This window comes from Mus caroli, unplaced genomic scaffold (genome assembly GCF_978045245.1).
Source record: "Mus caroli unplaced genomic scaffold, Mus_caroli_1 scaffold_16, whole genome shotgun sequence".
Taxonomy (NCBI): domain Eukaryota; kingdom Metazoa; phylum Chordata; class Mammalia; order Rodentia; family Muridae; genus Mus; species Mus caroli.
Window position 1 is genome coordinate 56240906 of NW_028227271.1, and position 24982 is coordinate 56265887.

Here is a 24982-nt window from a genome sequence, read left to right on the forward strand (position 1 = left end):
GTTTTGTTAGAAGATCATACCATCCTTGGTTGTTGAAAAAAAAAATGTTCTAAAACCTTCTTAATCAGTATCCTACTATCACATAATATTACCCTATTCCCCATATGTACTTTTTACTAAGTTTTCTTACTCAAATAGATAATGGAAAAAAGCCAAGGAAATTTCTATAAATTTTAATTTGTTTAAACTATGCACAAAAGTGAGATTCCCAAAAGCTCAGTGGTTCTCCCTGGGAGAGAGCATGGATTTTCCTGCCGCAGAGAACATTATTTCATTGTCACAATTAGAAATTAAAGTTTAAATATGAAAAGAGTATGTATGAGTAGAGAGATGGATGGCTCTGAGCCTTCTGTAAGACCGTGTAACCTCCTGCAGCAATGCAGTCCATCTCTAACCCAAATCAGTGCAGGGGTTGAGAAGCCCTGCTCCAAACTGGCCTCTGAAAGCTACAAAAGAACATGATTATAGTGCATGAATTTAAGAAGCAGAGAGGCACACGAACAGCACTGTGTCTAACCACTCACACTGGCTGATGCTTTTACCTGGTGACTATTTGTAAAGGGTGATGCTTCCATGCCCCATAGTCATGGTATTTTTTTTTATAGACATGCACATTTTATATTGTTCTAGAAGATCCCCAGATACAAAGATCCCAGGACATCTTGAAAAGCTCAGTGCTGTTTTGTTTACTGAATTTGAAAACAATAAGCTTGTGTTCTTCCATAGAGTTTAAAATATCCTGCAATGATTTTCTTTGTCACTAAGTCCCAGGGGTGGGGGATTTGTGAGAATGTGCTGCAGGTGTTTTATACAATGACTGCAACAGTGTTAACCCAGGGCTATGTGTCAGCTACCACCTGTATGATTTTGCTTTGCCTGGGGACAAGACCCAAACTGCCCCAGCTCCGAATATCATTGTCACCTTTCTTTCAGCATTGATTTTATTAAAGGTATTGATTCTTGTACTACTGTACATCCAAAACTAAAATGGCAACTGTTAAAATAACATAAAATATTGGTAAGGAAAGATTGAAAGAACAATGATGTATAATTTTAATATGGTATTTGGAGCAGAACAGGGCAGTTTTGAAATCAGCACCTATCAAATTTAAATAGATGTTGGAGTTTAATGTACCAATTATAATTTCCTCCTTTGGACACACAAATGAATTATATTTAAATAAGACAGTAGCATTCTGGGAAATTGGATACCTATATAATAACTTCTATAGTAATGTCATATTGTATGACTCTGAAACTATTACACAAATAAAAATTTTACTCCTACAATCATATTGAGAATAAAACTGGAATTGTCATTTTATAATTCATTTAAAGAATCTTTTTGAAATTCAGAGAAAGTATGATTGTTAATAAATATTATAACTCTATCAATTTGTTTTATATCTCTATGCTTATATCATTAAAATTACTTTTCTTCATATCAAAATAAATAAACATGTGGGTCAGCATTATAAAACAATTGTTTATTATTATTATTACATCCTTTGCATAATTTGAGTTTTGTAGGAGGATATTTTAATTGACTTTTAAACATTTGACAGTTGTCTTATATGAATATTCATAATCTCATTTCTATTGAAAAATTAAAACACTTGTCTGAACTTTGCCAAGATTTAAATATCCCTGAATACTATGAGTATATATGCCTCCTATACTGTGACAAATGCTTGCAGGTTTTTTACTTTAACCCAGCCCTGCTATCTGGTGTAACTTCTATAGATCTCTGAACATGAAATATTTGACTTTGACACTTTTTTTTTTTATTTTTGGTTTTTCGAGACAGGGTTACATGTACCACTGTTAACTTAATATGATCCTTTCATTTTTTACTAAATTAAAATTTTGAATTCCAATTAAACTAATTTCTCTGTTACCATATCAAGATAAAAAAAATCAAGATAAAATTTTAATTCTGAAAATTTTAATCTTCTTATACTATTTGAAAATTTCTTTGTATCACCCAGCCTTTCTCAGAATGAGTATCATAGTATGAGTACAATTTTATTTTACACCCTATGCTCAGTTAACCTGAGTCCAGTTCTTTGATTCTAGGTTTCTTTGTATCATAGTTTCATTTTAAGATTTCTCTCCTTCCAATTCATTTTGATTTTTTAGATTTATTTTCTCTTAGTCTGTTCCAAAATGCCACCCTTTCTCCCAATTTTCATGAAAAATTTAACAGTAAGCAAAGTTAACTCTTGTTTTTTCAGAACATTTTTCTTTTTACTTCAATTGATATATTTTTGCAAGTGTATGGAAGGGAACAGTGGGGAAAAACAGCTTTCAGAGACAGGAATAAGAGAAGCGAGGTAAAAAGTCAATAAGAAGTCAAAATCATATTACTAAAAGAATAAAACAGGGTGGAGATTAAGAAGATGAAGTTATAGAATTAGGGAGAGATCAAGAGCATATACAGGAACCATTTGGGAGGAAAAACTACCCACCTGTGTAATAGCACTTTAACTGTTGGGGAAGGGTAAACAAAGCAACAAGAACTCTTCTGTTTGAGTTCAAGACAAAGGTCGTGGGCTTAGGGGAACAATGCTTGAAATTCTGCTTAATAAGCCTAGGCTGAGGGCTGGTAAGATAGCTCAGTGGGTAAGAGCACCTGACTGCTTTTCCGAAGGTTCAAATCCCAGCAACCACATGGTGGCTCGCAACCACCCGTAAGAGGGAGATCTGACTCCCTCTTCTGGAGTGTCTGAAGACAGCTACAGTGTACTAACATGTAATAAATAAATCTTAAAAAAAAAATAAGTAAGCCTAGGCTGAGGCGTTAGTAGGCCTGTGCAGGAAACATAATTTCAATTGCTAACTAAACTGATATTGCAGACAATTATCTTTCATTAATCTATGTTGATACTTGTAGATGAAAATGACTCACATCATTAAACATACAAGCAATAGTGATTTTTTTTCATATAAAAAACAATAGTGATTGAAGAGACCCCTAACTGCTCAAGTACAAAAAAATAAGTCCTGGATAGGGACCGAGTCCTAAACCAGTCACTGATTCCATTGCGTATGAGGCTCAGATGGCATTCAGAAGAGGATACAGGAAATAGAGAAGAGCAAGGAGAGAGGGTGAAAGGCTCTCAAATAGCATTCCTCAGACTTGATGCAATCATTAACTCACATAAACTGTAGTTGTCTGCTTTGGTCTACATAAGACCAGTCCTATCAACAATAACTTAGGAACTGTGAAGGGATTCAGGTGGCCTTACCTTTACTGCTAAACCGTTGGTATTTTGTAGATTCTGGAAGGCAGAGACTAACCCTCTTTTGATATGTAGCCTCTCCAAAATCCACTATCACATAGATAAACCAAGCTAATGTTGGTTGTCCATACAATATGTACATACATATATGAGAGATTGATTGAGGGAGAATAGAGTGTTAGGGGAGTGGAGGATGGGAGTGAGCAGTGCACAATGTGTGCACATGCAAACATATGCAAAAGTAATACAAATTTGAATAAGACTATTACTCTTTTGCATGCAGAAATAGACCACCCCATCCTCAGATACCGAACCTAGACACTATTGCTGATGCCAAAAAGTACTTGCTGACAGGAACCTGCTATAGCTGTCCCCTGAGAGGCTCTGCCAGAGCCTGATCAATACAGATGCAGATGCTTACAGCCAACCACCAGACTGAGCACAGGGACCCCAACAGAGGAGTTAGGAGAAAGGACTGAAGAAGCTGAAGGGGTTTGCACACCCATAGGAAGAACAATATCAACCACCTAGACCCCCGAGTGCTCCCTGGGACTAAACCATCAACTAAAAAGTACACATGGAAGGACCCATTGTTCCAGATACGTATGTAACCGAGGATGGCCTTATCTGGCATCAACAGAAGGGGAAGGTTGATGCCCCAGCAGAGGAGGATGCTAGGGTGGTGAGGCAGGAGTGGATGGGTGGGTAGGGTGCAACCTCATAGAAGCAGAGGGAAGGGGACGGGATAAATAAATAAAATTATTAATAAAAAAAGAAATAGGTTGAGCTGGGCGTGGTAGTGCACGCCTTTAATCCCAGCACTTGGGAGGCAGAGGCAGGAGGATTTATGAGTTCAAGGCCAGTCTGGTCTACAAAGTGAGTTCCAGGACAGCCAGAGCTATACAGAGAAACCCTGTCTCAAAAAACCAACCAACCAACAAACCAACAAACAAACAGGTATTTCCATAAATCAATATTTCTCATAACATGGTTTCATTGAACCCACATCCAGAAATAATGTCTTAGGTTTTTTTTTTCTTTTTTAAATGTATTTTTTCTTTATAAAGAGATTTTATGCCACTTTGAATTATCCTTATTGTTAAGCACAATTTCCATATTTGGCGGAGTGACAGGTTGTGTTATGTCACCAAGGATTTATTCCACATATCAACATGAACTAAACAAACACACGATAGCAAAACTACCTTAATACTTTAAGAAAAGAGCTTGAAAATACTCTAAAAATTGTTTCCACAGTGGAGGGAAAAAAATTACCCCACAGTTCATGAAAACATGCATGTTCAGTTGTAATAAAATATTAACATTTTCATTACCACACATTGGAAATAAATGCAATTTTCACGTTTTTCAGAAGTGCTATTTGAAATGCAGATGGTTTACTTATATTGTCTCCTCTTGCCACTGCTTAGGGTATCTTCCTTTGTGAACCTTTTACTCCGTTGACAGGGAGTGCTTTGTAATTGGACTCCCCAGGCTGCAGTTAATCTCCAGATGTACCCCCTGAGGGCATCCTTTGCATTCTCTTTGGAGCATTTTCTTAGCTGTACCTGGATTCTTTGTCTTTGTTTTTTGTTTCAATAACTTGGTGAGGTGGTGAAAGAAAAGGGCTGGTCAGACCAGTGGCATCACAAAATTAAACCTGTGAGAGCATTCTGACATGCTAATACCCAATGGTGACTGAATAGATGTCTAAATAAGTAAACAAACACACTATATCTCTAAATTAAAAAGAAGTAGATATTCCATAACATGTCCTATGTATCAAAGCAGAGAGTAGCATATATAAACAGGACTTTTAGGATAAAGTTAAATTACTATTAAGTTAGAAAAAATAAATTTACTTACTATTTTTACCTTTAAAAATTATGAATATTTATCACCTTTAGGAGAAATTACATTTATTAGGCTTTAATCAAATGTAATCCTGGCAGTCTGGTTCTTGCTGAATTTAATTGTTTCTTTTGCACAATCTTTCTTAGTTTCCATTTTCTGCTTTGGGTTCCTTTCAGTATTATTCACTATTTATGCACTTCCTGTCAGGGTAGACATGCATTAGACTCCTATTCTTATGCAGATATCACTAAGATGTACTTCAAGATTATTTCTAATTTGCTTCACTCATGACAATTTATCAAGGTTTTGTGAAGACAGAGAGACTAAAATGTCCAATTAAGTGTTGTAGAGCTGAAACAATTCTTGGTGATTCAAGACACTGGCTTAAACAGGCTTAGTCATTTATCTTCAGATAGGAAGGGTGTGTGTGTCTGTATTTCTTGAATTAATAGTGCATTTCTTTGTAAGTATATTGAATACTATATTTATTAATTTTCACTAAAAACCAGTTTAACAGACACATGTAAACACATTTATGTATTTGTAGGTTAGCAGGTGATACATGCACACTGGGTGATTTCATGTAAGATTTAAATCAGATTAAACACTTTGGCCTCACAAATATTTCAGTAGGGTGAAACATTTAAAAGGCCTTTAGCTTACATTTTTAAAGTATAAAAGTAAGTTTTTATCCAAGCTTACCCTGTTGTACAATAGCCCTTCATGTGTCGTATATATCTTATTATAAATTAAAAATTTTTAGTAAACACAACCCTGAGACATACCTCTAGAGCAGCAGCCAAAAGGCCTTATTACACACACAAGATTAATGATTTCCACAAAAGACAAGAACATTCAGCAGAATACCACATATTGCACTGAGAGTAGATATCGTTACATCTCTTAGAGTTAAAAAGACAAAAAAGTGTACCATGAAGTTTAATATTCTCAGAATATTCAACATTTACAGTAGTTGATTGACTTGTCAAAAACCTCTCAGACAATGTTGTATAGTACCACTTATTGTGAGCGTTCACATATTTATTCTTTTAATGGCAATTTTTTCACACTTTATCAAACAAAATAACATTTACTCATAGCTGACCAGTTAGCTCAGTTGGTTATTGGTGTATTTATTTATTTTTATTTTTACCATCGCTGACATTGTTAGAACCTATCTTCCCTTTCTATTGTGGCATTCAAGTAAAGAACTTTGACCTGTGTATGGAATGCATGTTTTCATTGTCACCTTTCTATTATAATCACATTGGCTTTTCCCCCTTATGTTATTACAGTCTACATCAGAGAAAATATTTGTATTTTTTCAAATAGTGTATTTTTAATTTTTTTTTAATTTTATGATTTGCTTCAAAGCTGTGCCAAAGGTTTTGTCTTTTTGTTCCTTTAGCAAGTGGCCCATACTAAGGAATGTACAACATAGGCAAATAACAGAGATGATATTCCTTTAGAAGATTGTAATTTTATATGCATTTTAGAAAATGATTTTTTTTAGACAGTTGCTATGTAGAATATATTCCACACAACAATCTCTAGTTTTGATGAGAATAACAGTTCTCAACATCTTTAGAGCAACTCAGTCGATCAGGTCACTACTAAATGAACACCTTGTGCTATTCAGGTGATGTTCTATCAGGACTACTATCTCTAACTGAAGTGGAGAAATTGTGAATCTCTTCTATCAACAGTAATGATATATCAGCTAGGATCTGAACAAGTGGTTATAATTTGTGGAAGTCAATATGACAAGAAATATTTTAGAACTGAGAGTACCAGGACTAATTATAAATTTAGGTATGGCACATGCCAGAAAGAACATGAGCCAATACAACCACAAGCAATGTTAATAAGAAAGATAGCAGGACATGAAGTTGGAAATTAAGTCTATAGGATTCACTTGGATTCTATGCCAGGCAGTTTCTATAAGAAAGAGCCACATAAGTTTACAGGCAATCAAGTAAGGTAATGGAGTATACATTTTAGAAAGACTAGGGTAAAACACACAGAGAACACTTCAGAGAAGAGAGAAAGTGTTATCTAGATAATAGGTAAGCAACTATCTAATATAGTCAGAAAAAGTGACATAATGGTCCTGGGCCTGGAGATTAGGTAAATTAGGAAATCTGATGCATCCAAGTACCATTTCATTCCAGGAGTGTGGCAATATTTAGGGCCAAAAGTGATGTATAGGGTGAGTCAGAGGATGTTTAAATGAAGGTAATCCTAATTAAATGTTTATAGAGTTCCTAGTATATTAAGGGAATTTTTACCTAGGAATCCACATAAAGGAGAGATGCTGTACTTATTTTTAGGTTACCAAGTCCAACATGAATATCCATGTCGTAGAAATAAATTAGTTCAAATATTCCTGGGCTCTTTTCTAGAAGAATCACTGTGGGCTGATCATAAAAACATCCAGGACCATCATAACTTGATCTTCAAAATGACAATGCTGATAACTCTGTTAAAACATAACTATATATGAAGATACATGCTCAATTGCAGCTTACTCTAAAATGTAGTTGATTGCTTTCGACAGGCTAGAAAGGAATAACATGCTGGGACTTTAATGAAATAAGGCAAAGAAATCCAATTTGCAGTTGTTAGCACCTAGGAAATCTGTGGTACATAAGAGAATAAAGAGAGACCGTGGCTTGACTCGCACTTTTATTAAGAAGAAAGGAGTAGAAAATTAAGGAAATATTACCACTTTCTGTGTCAATTCATTAAAATTACTTGCACAGCTCTTCTTTTGTCTTAGTGGCCCTATTCACAGGAAGAAAATGAGTCAATTTAATATTGACATCTCTCAAATTATTAGAAGTCCTTGGATACTTATTAAGTAGCAAAGAATTTCTTTTCAAATTGCTCAATCAATCCAAGGCTTTGTTTCTCTCTCTTTGTGTCTTTGTATTAAAATAATATTAGGTATACATGCCTCTGTGTCTAACAGTGAAATTTAGACACAGAAGACATTCATCATACCTCACAATTATATTCACAATCCTTCACAGGATTTAAATTATTAGGGTTGGGATTATTGGCATGTAAAACACTTAAATTCCTGTAATTCAGCATATCTCAATATATTTTATATTTTTATTTATAACTTGTTTTCTGCTCATGTTCAAATTATTGTGTTTTCAAATTTTAGAATGCAATAAGCACTCTAATTTGAAAATAAAATATAATATTATAATATATATTTCAATGCAGTAATTTATGTGCAATTTTGAGCTTAACATCCATTGAAAGATACTTGATTACTGTGATATTACACAGGGTACATACCTATGTTTGAAATTTCAATTTCTCTTTCAGTGAAGACATGTGGCTCTAATCTTCAAGGACCAAGTGGCACCTTTACATCTCCCAACTTTCCATTCCAGTATGATAGCAATGCACAATGTGTATGGGTGATCACTGCAGTGAATACCAATAAGGTAAGAGTTTTTAACTGCACTTAAAAACCATATCATAAAGACAATTATGAAGATATAGCAAGGAGAGGACAGAAACCTGTAAGTCCAGAATAATTCACAATATAGGCTTACCATTTTATTTGTATCTAAAAGAAATACAAGTGAGAAATTTGAAAATTAATGTCTCTGCTCCCAGTTACTTACATGTAAATGAATACATCATGAATTTATCACTGAATGATTTTTGACATATGTGGTTGAAGATTGCAAGCCGAGGCTTCTTTTCCTAAAATAGCTGTTGATTATGACTCTTTACTTGATATGGTTTTCTACTTGACATGCCTTTCAGGTATATTATATTTTCATGCATAGGTAACTTTCATTTGTGCCTTGCTGTCATAACAATACTTTCAGTATTTATTAGATATAGGTGGTTTAATGTGCTCTGAAGCAATAGCAGATCCATATTATGGATGTTTCCAAAGATTGAATTGTCATCCTGTTTGACCACTACATGGGTAATGTAGTAAGTATCACTCACTGAACTACAAACAAAAGTACAGCATCAAATATAAACAAGAGGAACTAAATTTGATTTATCAATCTTGCTTTCAATATCTGGACTCTCTTTGAAAAGTTCATTTCTTTATTAATTCTATTTTAAGTCCTAAATGTTCAAGGCTGTTCTCAGCTCCTTATATTCTAACATGTTCTCTGGTTAGATTAGAAACATCTTAGTAATCAATGCTCTAAAATGGGTCAGATCATTTATCTCAGAGTGATATATAATTCACAGAATAGTTTAAGTTGTTTAAACTCTGCAATCCAATTTCTTTTCCTCAGTAAAAGCATCTATTTCACATTTTATTGTGAGTAATGAATAAAATAGCACATGTAAGTCTACTCTTAGTAGATCTTTGTAATATATTTATAATTATTAGAGAAACCAAACACTGTCTAAGAAAATGTCTCGAATATTCAACAAGTTCTTTAACTATAACCCTAAGAACTATAGATTTAGTGTAAAAATATCCTTGCTGTTCAACTTTATTTACTTTAATGTAGGATAATGATAGATTAATTAAAAATTGAAAAAACCTAAAATTATAAGTGCATTTTAGTAAAAGTAAGAAAAAAAAAAGATACAAACACAAACACTAAATCAGACCCTTAACTACATAAGGACATTTTTCCATCAATTCAACTTAAGTCACTAATTTAATTCAGAATAATAAATTACAATTTTATTGAACAATGTTTTTCCAAATTATTGATAATTTAGAAAACAAAAAATTAGAAATATACTTGTGATGATAACATAATGCTTGCTCAACACTGTATAAAGGTGATGAATAATCTTTGCAGAACTTTAGAAACTATTCACTCCCATTTGAGTAGTAATTATGTTTTCTACATTTATAAGCATCTCTGAAGAATAGTTCTAAGATTAGATAGTGAAGGTCAGCACTCCATTTTTTTGAAAATGAATTATATGTGTATGCATATATATATAAACATATATACATGTATATATATACATATATATATGTGTGTGTGTTTGCATGCATTCATGTATATATGAATGTATTCATGATTGGCCTCATATAAAGTAATAATTATATTTTATTGGAATGAACATAAGGTAATTATATTACTTAGTATGAAAAAACATCATATTAACTTTAATTGTGAAATATTGCTTTGTGAAGTGGTGATCATGTGAAATGGTGAGTTCCAATTTGAAAATCTAGAAGACAAAAGTCTGGGAAATTTTAAAATACTGTCATAAGTGAGCATTTGTATTTTCAAAGATTATCAGTTTTCTCTGTATTTATCTAACATGACCTTCTAATCTTTTCATATCCCTGAATAAATATAAGCACTAACTTTGATAAAATTATCTTTAATTTGAGATATGCTATAGAAATTTTTCAATAATTTTAAAGGCCTAAATTATATTAATTATTATATTTTATGTATTCATTCAATTGGAATACATATGCAAGTCATAGACCAAGACAGATGGAGAAATAGACAGAGATACAGAGAGAACTATAATATATATACATACCCATCACTGCAAAAATTTACTTCTATATTAATCTTTTTTCCTTCTTCTATGTTATTCATAATGTATATTCATCTTCACAGTACAAAAAGGTTGTAGCACATAGATTGAAAAACAATTTTGGAAAGAGTAATTTCCATAGATTCATTCCTAGAACCCTTAAGAAACACAATTACAAACATACACTGCTAGCACACCTCTCCACTGTTTGGTATAAATCCCAAGTAAGTGCATTGTTTAAATTTGCTGTTTGTATAACTGTATTTGATGGTTCTAGTTCATATGTTTTTATATTTTATCATTTAAAATCAATCATGTTGTCATAAACATCTGAAGTATATAGTTGACTGGTATATATAAAATGTACATCATGAAATATCAAAATTGCTGCAAAAATTTCATATCTTGAGAGCTGCTCTTACTAACTATATTGAATCATGTGTAAAGCAGTTGGATCTTTTGTCTTGTATTTGAAATCACTACATTTTGTAAGTTTGCAGTACTGATTACCTGGGAGAATGTAAAACACCTAATACTAGGCACGATAGTTTTCAATGCCACCTAATTTTGGTGGTATCTTGTTAAATGTATATTTCTTTTCTGTTCCTTGTTAAACAACTTCACATATAATACAAAAGTAATTCTACAATTAATTATGTGATATGTGCATATGTGTTGTGATAAAATATTAAACAATTAACTCAGTAGCCATTGATGATATCTTTATGGCAATTAAAGTCTCAAAAATATAATATAGGAGCCGGAGAGATGGTTCAGTAGTTACAAGCTAATACTTTTTACCAAAGACCAGTTTGTGTCTACCACTCACTTTGGGTTTCTCATTATTATCTGTAACTAGAACTCTAGGGAAATTCAATCCGCCCTCTGGATTGGTGAGAACAGCAATTGGGTAACCAACCCAAATAAATAAACATAATTAATTAGCCTAATAATGACATGATTAGGAATAAAACATACTTTTCAAGCTTCACAATCTTAGTACATATTTTTATGTTTTCCTGGATTATTTCACAGGACAAGACAGGAAATATTTTCCTCAGTTTTGGGATTTGATTACTGAGTATGATTAAGGCTTACTATATACTAACAAGTTAAAGTTATCAAAACTGGTACTTCACTGGTCAAGGAAATGATTTATATTTGTGCTATTGTGTTATTGTATTACTTGTAACTTGGGTTACTGTGTTAATTGTGTATTATAAACTCACTTCTCTTGGACTGCATGTGTGAAATCAACTGAAGGTTCTCCCTTATAAATTTGTCCTACTGGAGATTCCTTCTCAAGGTGTCTGTTTGGTTTTTGCTTTTTTTTTTTTCTCTCTCTCAGTTTCATAAGGAAGGGCTGCCCAAATGATGTCTCCATGTGTTGTCTAAGTGTATCATGAGTAGCCGCATCAGTTCATTGAAGGCTTATTGTTGAAATCATTTAGAAGCAAATGCATTTGAAATATGAAGAGGTATTAAAGAGTATAGCAAGCAAGGGGCATTAAAGGAACTCTGGATCAATCATTGGTAGTATCTACTTCCATGACAGTGATTGCTACAGTAGTACAAAGACCAAATGGCCAAGTGAGGAAGGAATTCAATACTTCATTGAAAGGAAAGACATCTTGGCAGCTATACCAGGATATAGTACTTAAAAAGAGACAATAATGTGTAGATTTTCATATGTATATTGATACAAATCAGAAAGCTAATAAATATTCCTGAGAAAATAAACTTGATTAAAAAATGTATCTAGAGTACTTTATGACACTTAGAGAAAAACAAAAAACTGCCAGATTATTTTCCATTTCCTTGCAGATTCATATCAATACAGCAAACCCTTAATTATTCTATACTCACTCAAAGTCAATGGTGCCTATCTTCATCATTAAGTGCTGCATTTAGTTAAATTTACCTTTTTAGGTACAGTGAATAGCTATTTAAATTCAAACTAATATCAATGAACAATAATAGTAATAAATGGAAATATTACAGTTGGTTATTATAAGGATTTTATCTGGAAAAAGATCAAAGATGTTCTTCACCTCTACTATGAAGAAAAATGTAATCTATCATTTTCCAATATCATTTTACATTTCCAAAATGTAATACATTTTCCACTGTATTAGTGGCACATATTGCTGGTGGGTTAGTATCATGTTTATGGAGTCTGGGACTGGGTATAACAATGGATGTATTTTTTTCCCTTTGGTAAAATGCATAGATTCCTGGTCAGTTTGAGATTGAATCTCTATATTCTACAGTCAAAGTGTCTTTAGTAAAATGGTCCTACCATGTACTTATGGCATGTAAACAGAAAAAAAAATTTAAAAGGCTGCAAATAGGCTGAGTGATCTTCAGGTTTCATTCTTTTCTTTTCTTTTTTTCTTCTGCCACTTCCTCTGTCTAGATTGCTAAAATACCAAATCTTCACTAAGTCCCACCTTGATTCCTCTGACATCTTCCCCCACCCAAGGGTAAATGGCAGAGATATGTTTATTACTTTCATTTATCCTTATTCTATGCCAAACAACAAAGATGTATATTAGGTTCTCCGTAGAAGAAACCTAACATTTATACATGTATATATGTATTATGTATGTACACAAATATATAAGACACATATGAATTATATATGTGTATCTATATGTATATATAATATGTATGTATATATATATACTCAAACATATGCATACATATATTTTAAAAAATTTATTTATACAATTGTGGACATTGGAAAATCCAAAATCTGCAGGTACTGCCTAAAGGTTCCCTGCTGCCACATTTCAGTCTTTGTTGGATTTTTTTCCCCTTTGATTTTGTTTTGTTTTGTTTTGTTTTATTGGATATTTTATTTATTTACATTTCAAATATTATCTCCTTTCCCAGTTTCCCCTCCAGAAACCCCTTATACCATCCTCCCTTTCCCTGCTACTATGGTGCTCACCCCAGCTCCTGCCTCCCGGCCATGGCATTCCCCTATACTGGGGCATGGAGCCTTTACCGCACCAAGCAACTTTTTTCCCAATGATGTTCAACAAGGTCATACTCTGCTACCTATGCAGCTGGAGCCATGGGTTCCTCCATGGGTAATCTTGTTTGGTAGTTTAATCCAGGAGAGCTCTTGGGGATCTGGTTAGTTGATATTGTTTTTCTTTCTATGGGGTTGCAAATCCCTTCAGCTTCTTCATTCCTTTCTCTAACTCCTCCATTGTGGTGTCCATGCTTGGTCAAATGGTTGTGTGTGAGCATGTACCTCTGTATTTGCCAGGCTCTGGTAGAACCTCTCAGGAGACAGCTATATTAGACTCTTGTCAACAAGCACTTTTTGCATCCAAAATTGTGCCTGGGTTTGGTATCTGTATATGGGATGGATCCCCAGGTGGCACAGTCTCTGGATGGCCTTTCCTACAGTCTCTGCTCCACACTTTGTCTCCGTATTTCCTCCTGTTCCCCCTTCTAAGGACTGAAGCATCCACACTGGTCTTGCTTCTTGAACTTCATGCTGTCTGTGAATTGTATCTTAGGTTTTCCAAGCTTTTGGGCTAATATCTACTTATCAGTGAGTGCATACCATGTGCGTTCTTTGGGGATTGGGTTACTTTCACCACTTTCACTCATGATATTGTTTTCTCTCTCTCTCTCTCTCTCTCTCTCTCTCTCTCTCTCTCTCTTCCTTCCTTCCTTTCTTTTTATTTTTTTTTTCTGAGACAGGGTTTGTCTGTATATCTCTGGCTCTCCTGGAACTCACTTTGTAGACCAGGCTGGCCTCGAACTCAGAAATCCACCTGCCTCTGCAGCCCGAGTGCTGGGATTAAAGGCATGTGACACCACGCCTGGCATGATATTATTTTCTAATTCCATCCATTTGCCTAAAATTTTCATGAATTCATTGTTTTTAATAGCGAGTAGTACTCCATTGTGTAAATGTACAACATTTTCTATATCCGTTCTTCTGTTGAAGGATATCTGGGTTCTTTCCAGCTTCTAGGTATTATAAATAAGACTGCTATGAACATAGTAGAGCATATGTCCTTGTTATATGTTGGAGCATCTTTTGAGTATAAGCACAGGAGTAGTATAGCTAAGCCCTCAGATAATGCTATGTACAATTTTCTGAGGAACAGACAGACTGAATTACACAATGGTTTTACCAGTTTGCAATCCCACAGACAACGGAGGAGTATTCCTTTTTCTCAGCATCCTTGCCAGCATCTGCTGCTGTTACCTGAGATTTTGTTCTTCATCATTCTGACTAATGTGACATAGAATCTCAGGGTTGTTTTAATTTGCATTTCCCTGATTACTAAGGACAAAAATAAATTTAAACAATATCTTTCCATAAATCCATTCTTACAAAGGATAATAGATGGAAAACTCTAACACAAGGAGTGAAACTACACCCTAGGAAAAGCAAGAAAATAATCTTTCAACAAACCCAAAAGAAGATAGCCATGCAAACATAATTCCACCTCTAACAACAAAAATACAGGAAGCAACAATCACTTTTTGTTAATATCTCTTAACATCAATGGAATCAATTCCCCCAATAAAATAGCAAAGACTAACAGACTGAATATGTAAACCGGACCAGGCATTTTGCTGCATACAGGAAACATACCTCAATGACAAAGATAGACAGTACCTTAGAGTAAAAGTCTGGAAAACAATTTTCCAAGCAAATGATTCCAAGAAATATGTTGAAGTATCTATTATAATATCGAATAAAATCATCTTTCAACCAAAAGTTATCAAAAAAGATAAGGAAGGATACTTAATATTTGTCAATGGAAAAATCTACCAAGATGAACTCTCAATACTGAACATCTATGCTCCAAATTCAAGGTCACCTACATTTGTAAAAGAAACTTTACTAAAACACAAAGCACACATTACACCTCAAACAATAATAGTGGGAAGCTTCAACAACCCATTCTCATCAATGGATATATCATGGAAGCAAAAATTAAACAGAGACACAGTAAAACTAACAGAAGTTATGAACCAAATGGGTTTAACAGATATCTATATCTATATCTATATCTATATCTATATCTATATCTATATAAAATTTCTTCTCAGGACCTCATGGTATCTTCTCCAAAACTGACCATATATTCAGTCACAAAATAGGCCTCAACAGACACAAGAAGATTGAAATAATCCCATGCATCCTATCTGAATATCATGGACTTAAGCTGGTCTTCAATATCAAAAACAACAAAAAGCCCATATACACATGGAAGCTGAAAAATGCTCTATTCAATGATAACTTGGTCAAGGAATAAAGACAGAATTGAAAAACTTCTTAGAATTTAATGAATATGAATGCACAACATATTCAAATTTATGGTACATGATGAAAGCAGTGCTGAGAGGAAAACATAGCTCTGAGTTCCCCCAAAAAGAAACTGGGGATAGCATATACTAGCAACTTGACAACATACCTGAAAGCTCTAAAATAAAAAAAGAAGCAAATACATCCAAAAGGAATAGCTGGCAGGAAATAATCATACTCAGGTCTCTAATCAACCAAGTAGAAACAAAAAGAACTATACAAAGAATCTACAAAACTGGGAGCTGATTCTTTGAAAAAAAAAATCAACAAGTTAGATAAATGCTTAGCCAGATTAAACAGAGGGTGCAAAGACACTATTCAAATTAACAAAATCAGAAATGAAAAGGGAGATATAAAAACAGGTTTCATTCTTTAATGAAGAAGAAAGTTGTTACTTGATACCTCCTAGGGCAGAACCAACCCCCTTTTTTATTCATAGCTTTCCTTCTCAGGTTTTCCATGCTACAGCGAATGGCTTCACACCTGTGAACATATGCTATTCATAATTGGACTCAGTGGGTTATTAAAAGGACAAAAACAACAACCAAAATACATGAAGTTAGGAAGGGATATAATGTGGGAGACATGAGAGGAGATGTTTGAGGGAAATAGTGTTAGATATGACAATATCTGTGACATGTTTAAAATAATAGTATATATAATATAGCATATTTTGTAATAAAATATGAATAAATAAAATAATCTAATGGAAGAAATGCAGATTGTAGAGTAGTTAAGTAGTATTACAGAACACTTTCGTTTTGAAACGTTCTCTTTCCTGGCTCTCTTTATTCTATTCTGAAATTCTCTTTACCGTCTCAGTTTTGGCCGTGATTATCTTCCCTTTCCATCTCCTTAAAAAGTCAAGATTTCCAGTACTAGCACCTCATTGTCCGTTCCCCTTTGTTTCTGCATGTCCAAATGTAAACCTAGTAGATTCCACATAACTAACATTCCTACAATATCCTAATGCATATTGTAGGATGAAAGTGGAAGAAAGTGGAAGAAAAAAAAAAAGAAAGTGGAAGAAAAAGAAAAAGAAAAAAGAAAGTGAAAAAAGCTCTTCCACTCACTTTTTGTTTTTCTTTAGAATATCAACTAATTGTGCAACTAGTGAGTCAGTGGCTTAGGTATAGAAAATAATAATTTTGACTGTTACATGGTTTTCTGAAAGAAATGATATCAAATGCTATAGTAGCAATTTAGCCTAAAATGGCCTGATTCACTTATTTTCTTATGTGAATAAATACATAGTCCAAAGTAGCTCAATATTCCAGCTGGCTTTCCCATGAAAAATTAAGTATCACCAAGTACCAGGAAGTTCTAAATCAAGCATGTTTGTGGGGCAATGGTTTCAGTTGGGCACCTCTGCCCAGCAAAGAGATAAATAATGTGTGTTTAGGCTATAAAAATAAAATTTGACAAAGTCAAATATGAAACTAAATCTCTTATTTTCCTTTCAAATGATTTCTTTTATGAAAAGACAGAACTAAATATCTCTTAATCATCTACACATCTAAAACATTCCATTCTTTCTCTCTCTATTTGTATCACCAACAACTGTGGTCCCTTTTTCCTTTGGAAATGGATATTTTTCAGCAATATGTTCTGATTTTTTTCCTGACTTCTTGAAGATCCTTTCCACCTCCCCTCATATCCATCCAAGTCAACTCCCTTTCAGTCTCACCTAAGAAATCAAACTGGCATCTAAAAATTGTTAATAAATTAAGTTAAAACTAATACCAAACAAATAGGACATAACAAATATAAACAGAAAGAAAAGAGTCACCAAAGAAAACAGCACAAGAAACACATAGAGATTCCAAGACATATGGAGTCCTATACACGGGAACTCTATAAAAACACAAATTTTGAAGCCCTAACATATGCAAATTACCTGTAATTTTGAAAACTTATATATATGCCTGAAGAGTTATAAGACATCAAACCTGCAAAGAAGCCATTGAGTTTGTGTTGGCCACCTACTGATGGGCATGGAATCCCCCCCTTAAGAGTGATTTAAATGCACATGAGACTCAGGGAGAAAAAAAAATATCACTTCCTAGTTGTTATCAGTTGGATCTAGTTTCTGGGTTAGGGATGTGGATTGTGTCCAACTCTCTTCTCAGCACTATGACCCTATTGTTTTACAGACCCTTATAGACTCTGTGCATGTTGCCACAGTCTCTGTTACTCTAAGCCTTCTAGAAGAAAAGAAAGCTATGAAAAACATTAACACCCTATGTAACTCCTGAACTTTACCTTTTCTACTTGAATTTACAAATAGTTCTGAGACATTTGAACAAATAAAAGTTCCTAAGAAGATCAAGCTAGTTCACAATAATTGAAGTAAAAGGACAAGAAACACTCATGGGCTCCCTCTGATGCATAAGAGTGCAACAAAAATCTTGTCAAGGTAATATTGAGTTCTAGTATTTTATCCAAGCAGAGGATTTCTTTCCTGTTTCTACAAAATCTGTATGTAACTATGACTTTTAATTTATTAGTAGACATCATGGGCAAAAAAGGAGAAGGCAGAAAAATAGTGAACACATACTATATCCAAAATGCCATTGCAATTTTTCTTTTTTACCCATTTATCTAATTATGCTTTGTACAATATTGTACTTATTTACCCACATTCCTCTGTTACTTTTTGGTTTCATTGACACACTGTGATCTTATTTGGTTTTGTATCCTGTATATAACACAGACGTAAAACTATTTGATGGCTGACTAAACTAAAATAATATTTGGAAAAAGTACATTTAAAAACTGTACACAAACTCTTGCTGTCTTGCTCTTGCTCTATCCTTTTGACTCATTCCCGCTGTTACCAGGTTGCATGGCTGGCCTCTACTCTCCCTCTCCCTCTCCCTCTCCCTCTCCCTCTCCCTCTCCCTCTCCCTCTCCCTCTCCCTCTCCCTCTCCCTCTCCCTCTCCCTCTCCCTCTCCCTCTCCCTCTCCCTCTCCCTCTCCCTCTCCCTCTCCCTCTCCCTCTCCCTCTCCCTCTCCCTCTCCCTCTCCCTCTCCCTCTCCCTCTCCCTCTCCCTCTCCCTCTCCCTCTCCCTCTCCCTCTCCCTCATCTTCCCTTCCCATGCCTTTAATAAACTCTATTTTATACAAAAAAAAAACTACACACTTAATCATATATTTGACACATTTATGGAACAAAGAATAAATCCCATTTATCCTCTCAAATAATTATAAAAAATAACCCAGATTTTATTCTCAGTAATAAGAAAGTAAAAAGAGAATATCATTTTGAGTAAAAAATATATAAAGATACATAAATATTTTAACAAGTTTTCATTATTAAACCTATTGTATGAATTTATGCAAAGAAGTATTGAAATGATTATGTATGTACCGTAAGCATTTGAAAAAGTTTAAATAAAACAGGTGGTAAAATAATTCTCAAAGATTTAGTATTATAATTGTATTATTTCCTTTTTATGGTGATTTTACATCAATTCAGTTTATATAGGGCAATGATAATATTTTAAAACACAAATAACTAACCAACTCTACCTGAGGGAAACATTGAGTTCATTAGGGTAACTTATAGAAGCATGAGTAAGGGTTTCCCTACAAAGGCATGAATTGTTTAAAGGAAATTTTAATACCTGAAAGTGATTTCACCATGGATATAAGTGTACACTTATGAAAGGTCTATGTCTGGAGATCCTTGTCGAACTTATGGGCTACTGCCCCAAAGAGTATCCATTCTTAGTAAGTGTTTAAACTCTGTGAGAGGCATTATGAAACCAAAAAGTTTCTGAGTTTCCAGAGCCTTTTAAATTTTATTTACTTAATGTGTTTTATGAGTTTCTCCATTCTGTATGGGAAGAAATGTGTAAATTTAGAAGAAATAGTGACATAACACATGTAAACTACTTGTTTCCCATTAAGCTAAGTGTTTGCCAATGAGGCAGATCACTTCGTTAACTTACTTTGTAACTGCAAACTTGATCCCTTACATTGAACTGGTTAATGATTTAAGAATGACATTGTTTATATTACTGTTTTCAAGTGGTATGTGTTTGCATGTATATACTTTAATTTCATTTTTTTGTGTGTCCATGTTCATTTGTGTGTTTGTCAGGGGTGTGTGTGTGTGTGTGTGTGTGTGTGTGTGTGTGTGTTTGGCTCTGTTCTATGCTGCTTTTAGAGAACACTTGAATCTGATTAAATTCTAAAGAATAAAAATAATTTCCTCATAATTGTTGAGGCTCTCTGGTCCCAGATGATTTTATCTACAGATTTAGATTTCTTGTAAGGGCTGTTACTCTATTTCTTATGTAGTATAAATTTATACCATCTCCACAAAGTAGGAACATCATATTTTCTCATGGCCAGATGTGGAAAACAAGGGAGCTTAATGCTACTTACTGCATTTCAAGAGACTCACTGCAATTCACAAAGGTGGAGCCCTAGTGATCTGCTTACATTTTATTGGCCTTGCCTCTTAATTATGCCTGTACCAATGCATCAATTTTAAGGTGAAAATATTTAATGCATAGTGTTTAAAATTACCTCTATCTCTATCAATATCATAAAGATGTATCTTACATTTACTTGATGGTAATTTTTATAAATGAAAGCACAGATATATATTTTTTAATTTATTTACACTCCAGATTTTATTCCTCCCTCCCCCATCCATCCGCTGACTGTTCTGTATCCCATTCCTCCTCCTCACCCCCCCTCCCGTCTCCACCTGGATGTTCCCTTCCCCCACCCCACCAGACCTCTAAACTCCCTGGGGCTCCCAGTCTCTTTAGGGTTCGGTAAATCATCTCTGAATGAACACAGACCTGGAAGTCCTCTACTGCATGTGTGTTGGGGGCCTCATACCAGGTACTCTATGCTATCTGTTTGATGGTCCAGAGTTTGAGAGATCTCTGGGGTCCATATTAATTGAGACTTCTGGTCCTCTTACAAGATCCCACTTCTCCTCAGCTTCTTTCAGCGTTCCCTAATTCAACAATAGGGGTCAGCTGTTTCTGTCCATTGGTTGGGTGTAAATATCTGCATCTGACTCTTTCAGTTGCTTGTTGGGTCTTTCGGAGTGCAGTCATGCTAGGTCTCTTTTTGTGAGTGCTCCATAGACTCAATAATAGTGTCAGGCTTTGGGAGCTCCCCTTGAGCTGGATGAAAAATATTTAGAATGCTTCTCCTTGATTTTAATTTTTTTATTCAATTGTTTTCATACAATGTATACTGATATGGCTAGCCTTCCCTCTACTCCTCCCAGTTTCTCCCACCTCCTCTCCAACTGTATTCATCCTATTCCTATCTCTTGCTAAAAAGGCAACAGACTTCTGAGGGATAATTCTAAAATAAAATAAGAGATAATTACAAACATATCAGAATAGGAGAAGAGAAGCAAACAGAAGAAACCCATCTCTCTCTCTCTCTCTCTCTCTCTCTCTCTCTCCTTTCACACACGTGCGCGCACACACACACACACACACACACTACTTGATTCATTCCATAATAAAGTTCAATGTTATACATTACAATTTTATTCAAGTTATATTTAGCTCAGTTTAACATTTTAAAAGTGAAGCAGTATGAACATTTATCTATAGCATGGGAGGTTAATCATTTCCATAGCAATTGGCAATTTTAGATTTAACTTAATCTTGAAGACAAAATTTCATATTAGACTTGCCTTGGGAATAATACTGTTCTGTAATTTTTTCCATTTTCTAGTCTTGATATAGTTTCTTTGTGTTGTAAAATATATGCATAAAATATTCTTTTTTTTTTTCCTTTTTTTTAATTTGAAAGAATAATTTTTTTTATTACATATTTTCCTCAATTACATTTCCAATACTATCCCAAAAGTCCCCCATAGCGCCCCCCACTTCCCTACCCACCCATTCCCATTCTTTTGGCCCTGTCATTCCCCTATATTAGGGCATATAAAGTTTGCAAGTCCAATGGGCCTCTCTTTCCATTGATGGCCGACTAGGCCATCTTTCGATACATATGCAGCTAGAGACAAGAGCTCCAGGGTTCTGGTTAGTACATTATGTTGTTCCAACAATAGGGTTGCAGATCCCTTTAGCTCCTTGGGTACTTTCTCTAGCTTCTCCATTGGGAGCCCTGTGATACATCCAATAGCTGACTGTGAACATCCACTCCTGTGTTTGCTAGGCCCCTGCATAGTCTCACAAGAGACAGCTATCTTTGGGTCCTTTCAGCAAAATCTTGCTAGTGTATGCAATGGTGTCAGCGTTTAGAAGCTGATTATGGGACGGATCCCTGGATACAGCAGTCTCTAAATGGTCCATCCTTTCATCACAGCTACGAACTTTGTCTCTGTAACTCCTTCCCTGGGTGTTTTGTTCCCAATTCTAAGAAGGTGCACAGTGTCCACACTTTGGTCTTCATTCTTCTTGAGTTTCATGCGTTTATCAAATTGTATCTTATATCTTGGGTATCCTAAGTTTTGGGCTAATATCCACTTATCAATGAATACATATTGTGTGAGTTCTTTTGTGATTGTGTTACTTCACTCAAGATGATGCCCTCCAGGTCCATCCATTTGGCTAGGAATTTCATAAATTCATTCTTTTTAATAGCTGAGTAGTACTCCATTGTGTAAATGTACCATAATTTCTGTATCCATTCCTCTGTTGAGGGACATCTGGGTTCTTTCCAGCTTCTGGCTATTATAAATAGGGCTGCTATGAACATAGTGGAGCATGTGTCCTTTTTACCGGTTGGGACATCTTCTGGATATATGCCCAGGAGAGGTATTGCTGGATCCTCCGGTAGTACTATGTCCAATTTTCTGAGGAACCGCCAGACTGATTTCCAGAGTGGTTGTACAAGCTTGCAATCCCACCAACAATGGAGGAGTGTTCCTCTTTCTCCACATCTCTGCCAGCATCTGCTGTCACCTGAATTTTTGATCTTAGCCATTCTGACTGGTGTGAGGTGGAATCTCAGGGTTGTTTTGATTTGCATTTCCCTGATGATTAAGGATGTTGAACATTTTTTCAGGTGCTTCTCTGCCATTCGGTATTCCTCAGGCGAGAATTCTTTGTTCAGTTCTGAGCCCCATTTTTTAATGGGGTTATTTGACTTTCTGGAGTCCACCTTCTTGAGTTCTTTATATATATTGGATATTAGTCCCTTATCTGATTTAGGATAGGTGAAGATCCTTTCCCAATCTGTTGGTGGTTTTTTTGTCTTATTGATGGTGTCTTTAGCCTTGCAGAAGCTTTGTAGTTTCATGAGGTCCCACTTGTCAATTCTCGATCTTACAGCACAAGCCATTACTGTTCTATTCAGGAATTTTTCCCCTGTGCCCATATCTTCAAGGCTTTTCCCCACTTTCTCCTCTATAAGTTTCAGTGTCTCTGGTTTTATGTGAAGTTCCTTGATCCACTTAGACTTGACCTTAGTACAAGGAGATAGGAATGGATCGATTCGCATTCTTCTACATGTTAACAACCAGTTGTGCCAGCACCATTTGTTGAAAATGCTGTCTTTCTTCCACTGGATGTTTTTAGCTCCCTTGTCAAAGATCAAGTGACCATAGGTGTGTGGGTTCATTTCTGGGTCTTCAATTCTATTCCATTGGTCTATTTGTCTGTCACTATACCAGTACCATGCAGTTTTTATCACAATTGCTCTGTAGTAGAGATTTAGGTCCAGCATGGTGATTCCACCAGAGGTTCTTTTATCCTTGAGAAGAGTTTTTGCTATCCTAGGTTTTTTGTTATTCCAGATGAATTTGCAGATTGCACTTTCTAATTCGTTGAAGAATTGATTTGGAATTTTGATGGGGATTGCATTGAATCTGTAGATTGCTTTTGGCAAGATAGCCATTTTTACAATGTTGATCCTGCCAATCCATGAGCATGGGAGATCTTTCCATCTTCTGAGATCTTCTATAATTTCTTTCTTCAGAGACTTGAAGTTTTTATTATACAGATCTTTCACTTCCTTAGTTAGAGTCACGCCAAGATATTTTATATTATTTGTGACTATTGAGAAGGGTGTTGTTTCCCTAATTTCTTTCTCAGCCTGTTTATTCTTTGTGTAGAGAAAGGCCATTGATTTGTTTGAGTTAATTTTATATCCAGCTACTTCACCGAAGCTGTTTATCAGGCTTAGGAGTTCTCTGGTGGAATTTTTAGGGTCCCTTATATATACTATCATATCATCTGCAAAAAGTGATATTTTGACTTCATCTTTTCCAATTTGTATCCCTTTGATCTCCTTTTGTTGTCGAATTGCTCTGGCTAGGACTTCAAGTACAATGTTGAATAGGTATGGAGAAAGTGGACAGCCTTGTCTAGTCCCTGATTTTAGAGGGATTGCTTCAAGCTTCTCACCATTTACTTTGATGTTGGCTACTGGTTTGCTGTAGATTGCTTTTATCATGTTTAGGTATGGGCCTTGAATTCCTGATCTTTCCAAGACTTTTATCATGAATGGGTGTTGGATCTTGTCAAATGCTTTTTCCGCATCTAAGGAGATGACCATGTGGTTTTTGTCTTTGAGTTTGTTTATATACTGGATTACGTTGATGGATTTCCATATATTGAACCATCCCTGCATCCCTGGGATGAAACCTACTTGGTCAGGATGGATGATTGTTTTGATGTGTTCTTGGATTCGGTTAGCAAGAACTTTATTGAGGATTTTTGCATCAATATTCATAAGGGATATTGGTCTGAAGTTTTCTATCTTTGTTGGGTCTTTTTGTGGTTTAGGTATCAGAGTAATTGTGGCTTCATAGAATGAGTTGGGTAGAGTACCTTCTGTTTCTATTTTGTGGAATAGTTTGTGAAGAACTGGGATTAGATCTTCTTTGAAGGTCTGATAGAACTCTGCACTAAACCCATCTGGTCCTGGGCTTTTTTTAGTTGGGAGACTATTAATGACTGCTTCTATTTCTTTGGGGGATATAGGGCTGTTTAGATCATTAACCTGATCTTGATTCAACTTTGGTACCTGGTATCTGTCTAGGAACTTCTCCATTTCATCCAGGTTCTCCAGTTTTGTTGAG

General features: G+C 34.9%; 1 protein-coding gene across 3 annotated transcripts in view; it reads left to right on the forward strand.

The window, feature by feature from the left end:
* The window catches only part of Csmd3 (CUB and Sushi multiple domains 3), a 1262970-nt gene that overhangs the window by 593642 nt on the left and 644346 nt on the right, over positions 1 to 24982 (forward strand). For all 3 annotated transcript variants that reach the window (XM_029469819.2, XM_021183659.3, XM_029469820.2), the window contains one exon: positions 8436 to 8557. In XM_029469819.2, coding sequence (XP_029325679.1) covers positions 8436 to 8557 — 122 coding nt within the window. The remainder of the gene's footprint in view (positions 1 to 8435; positions 8558 to 24982) is intronic.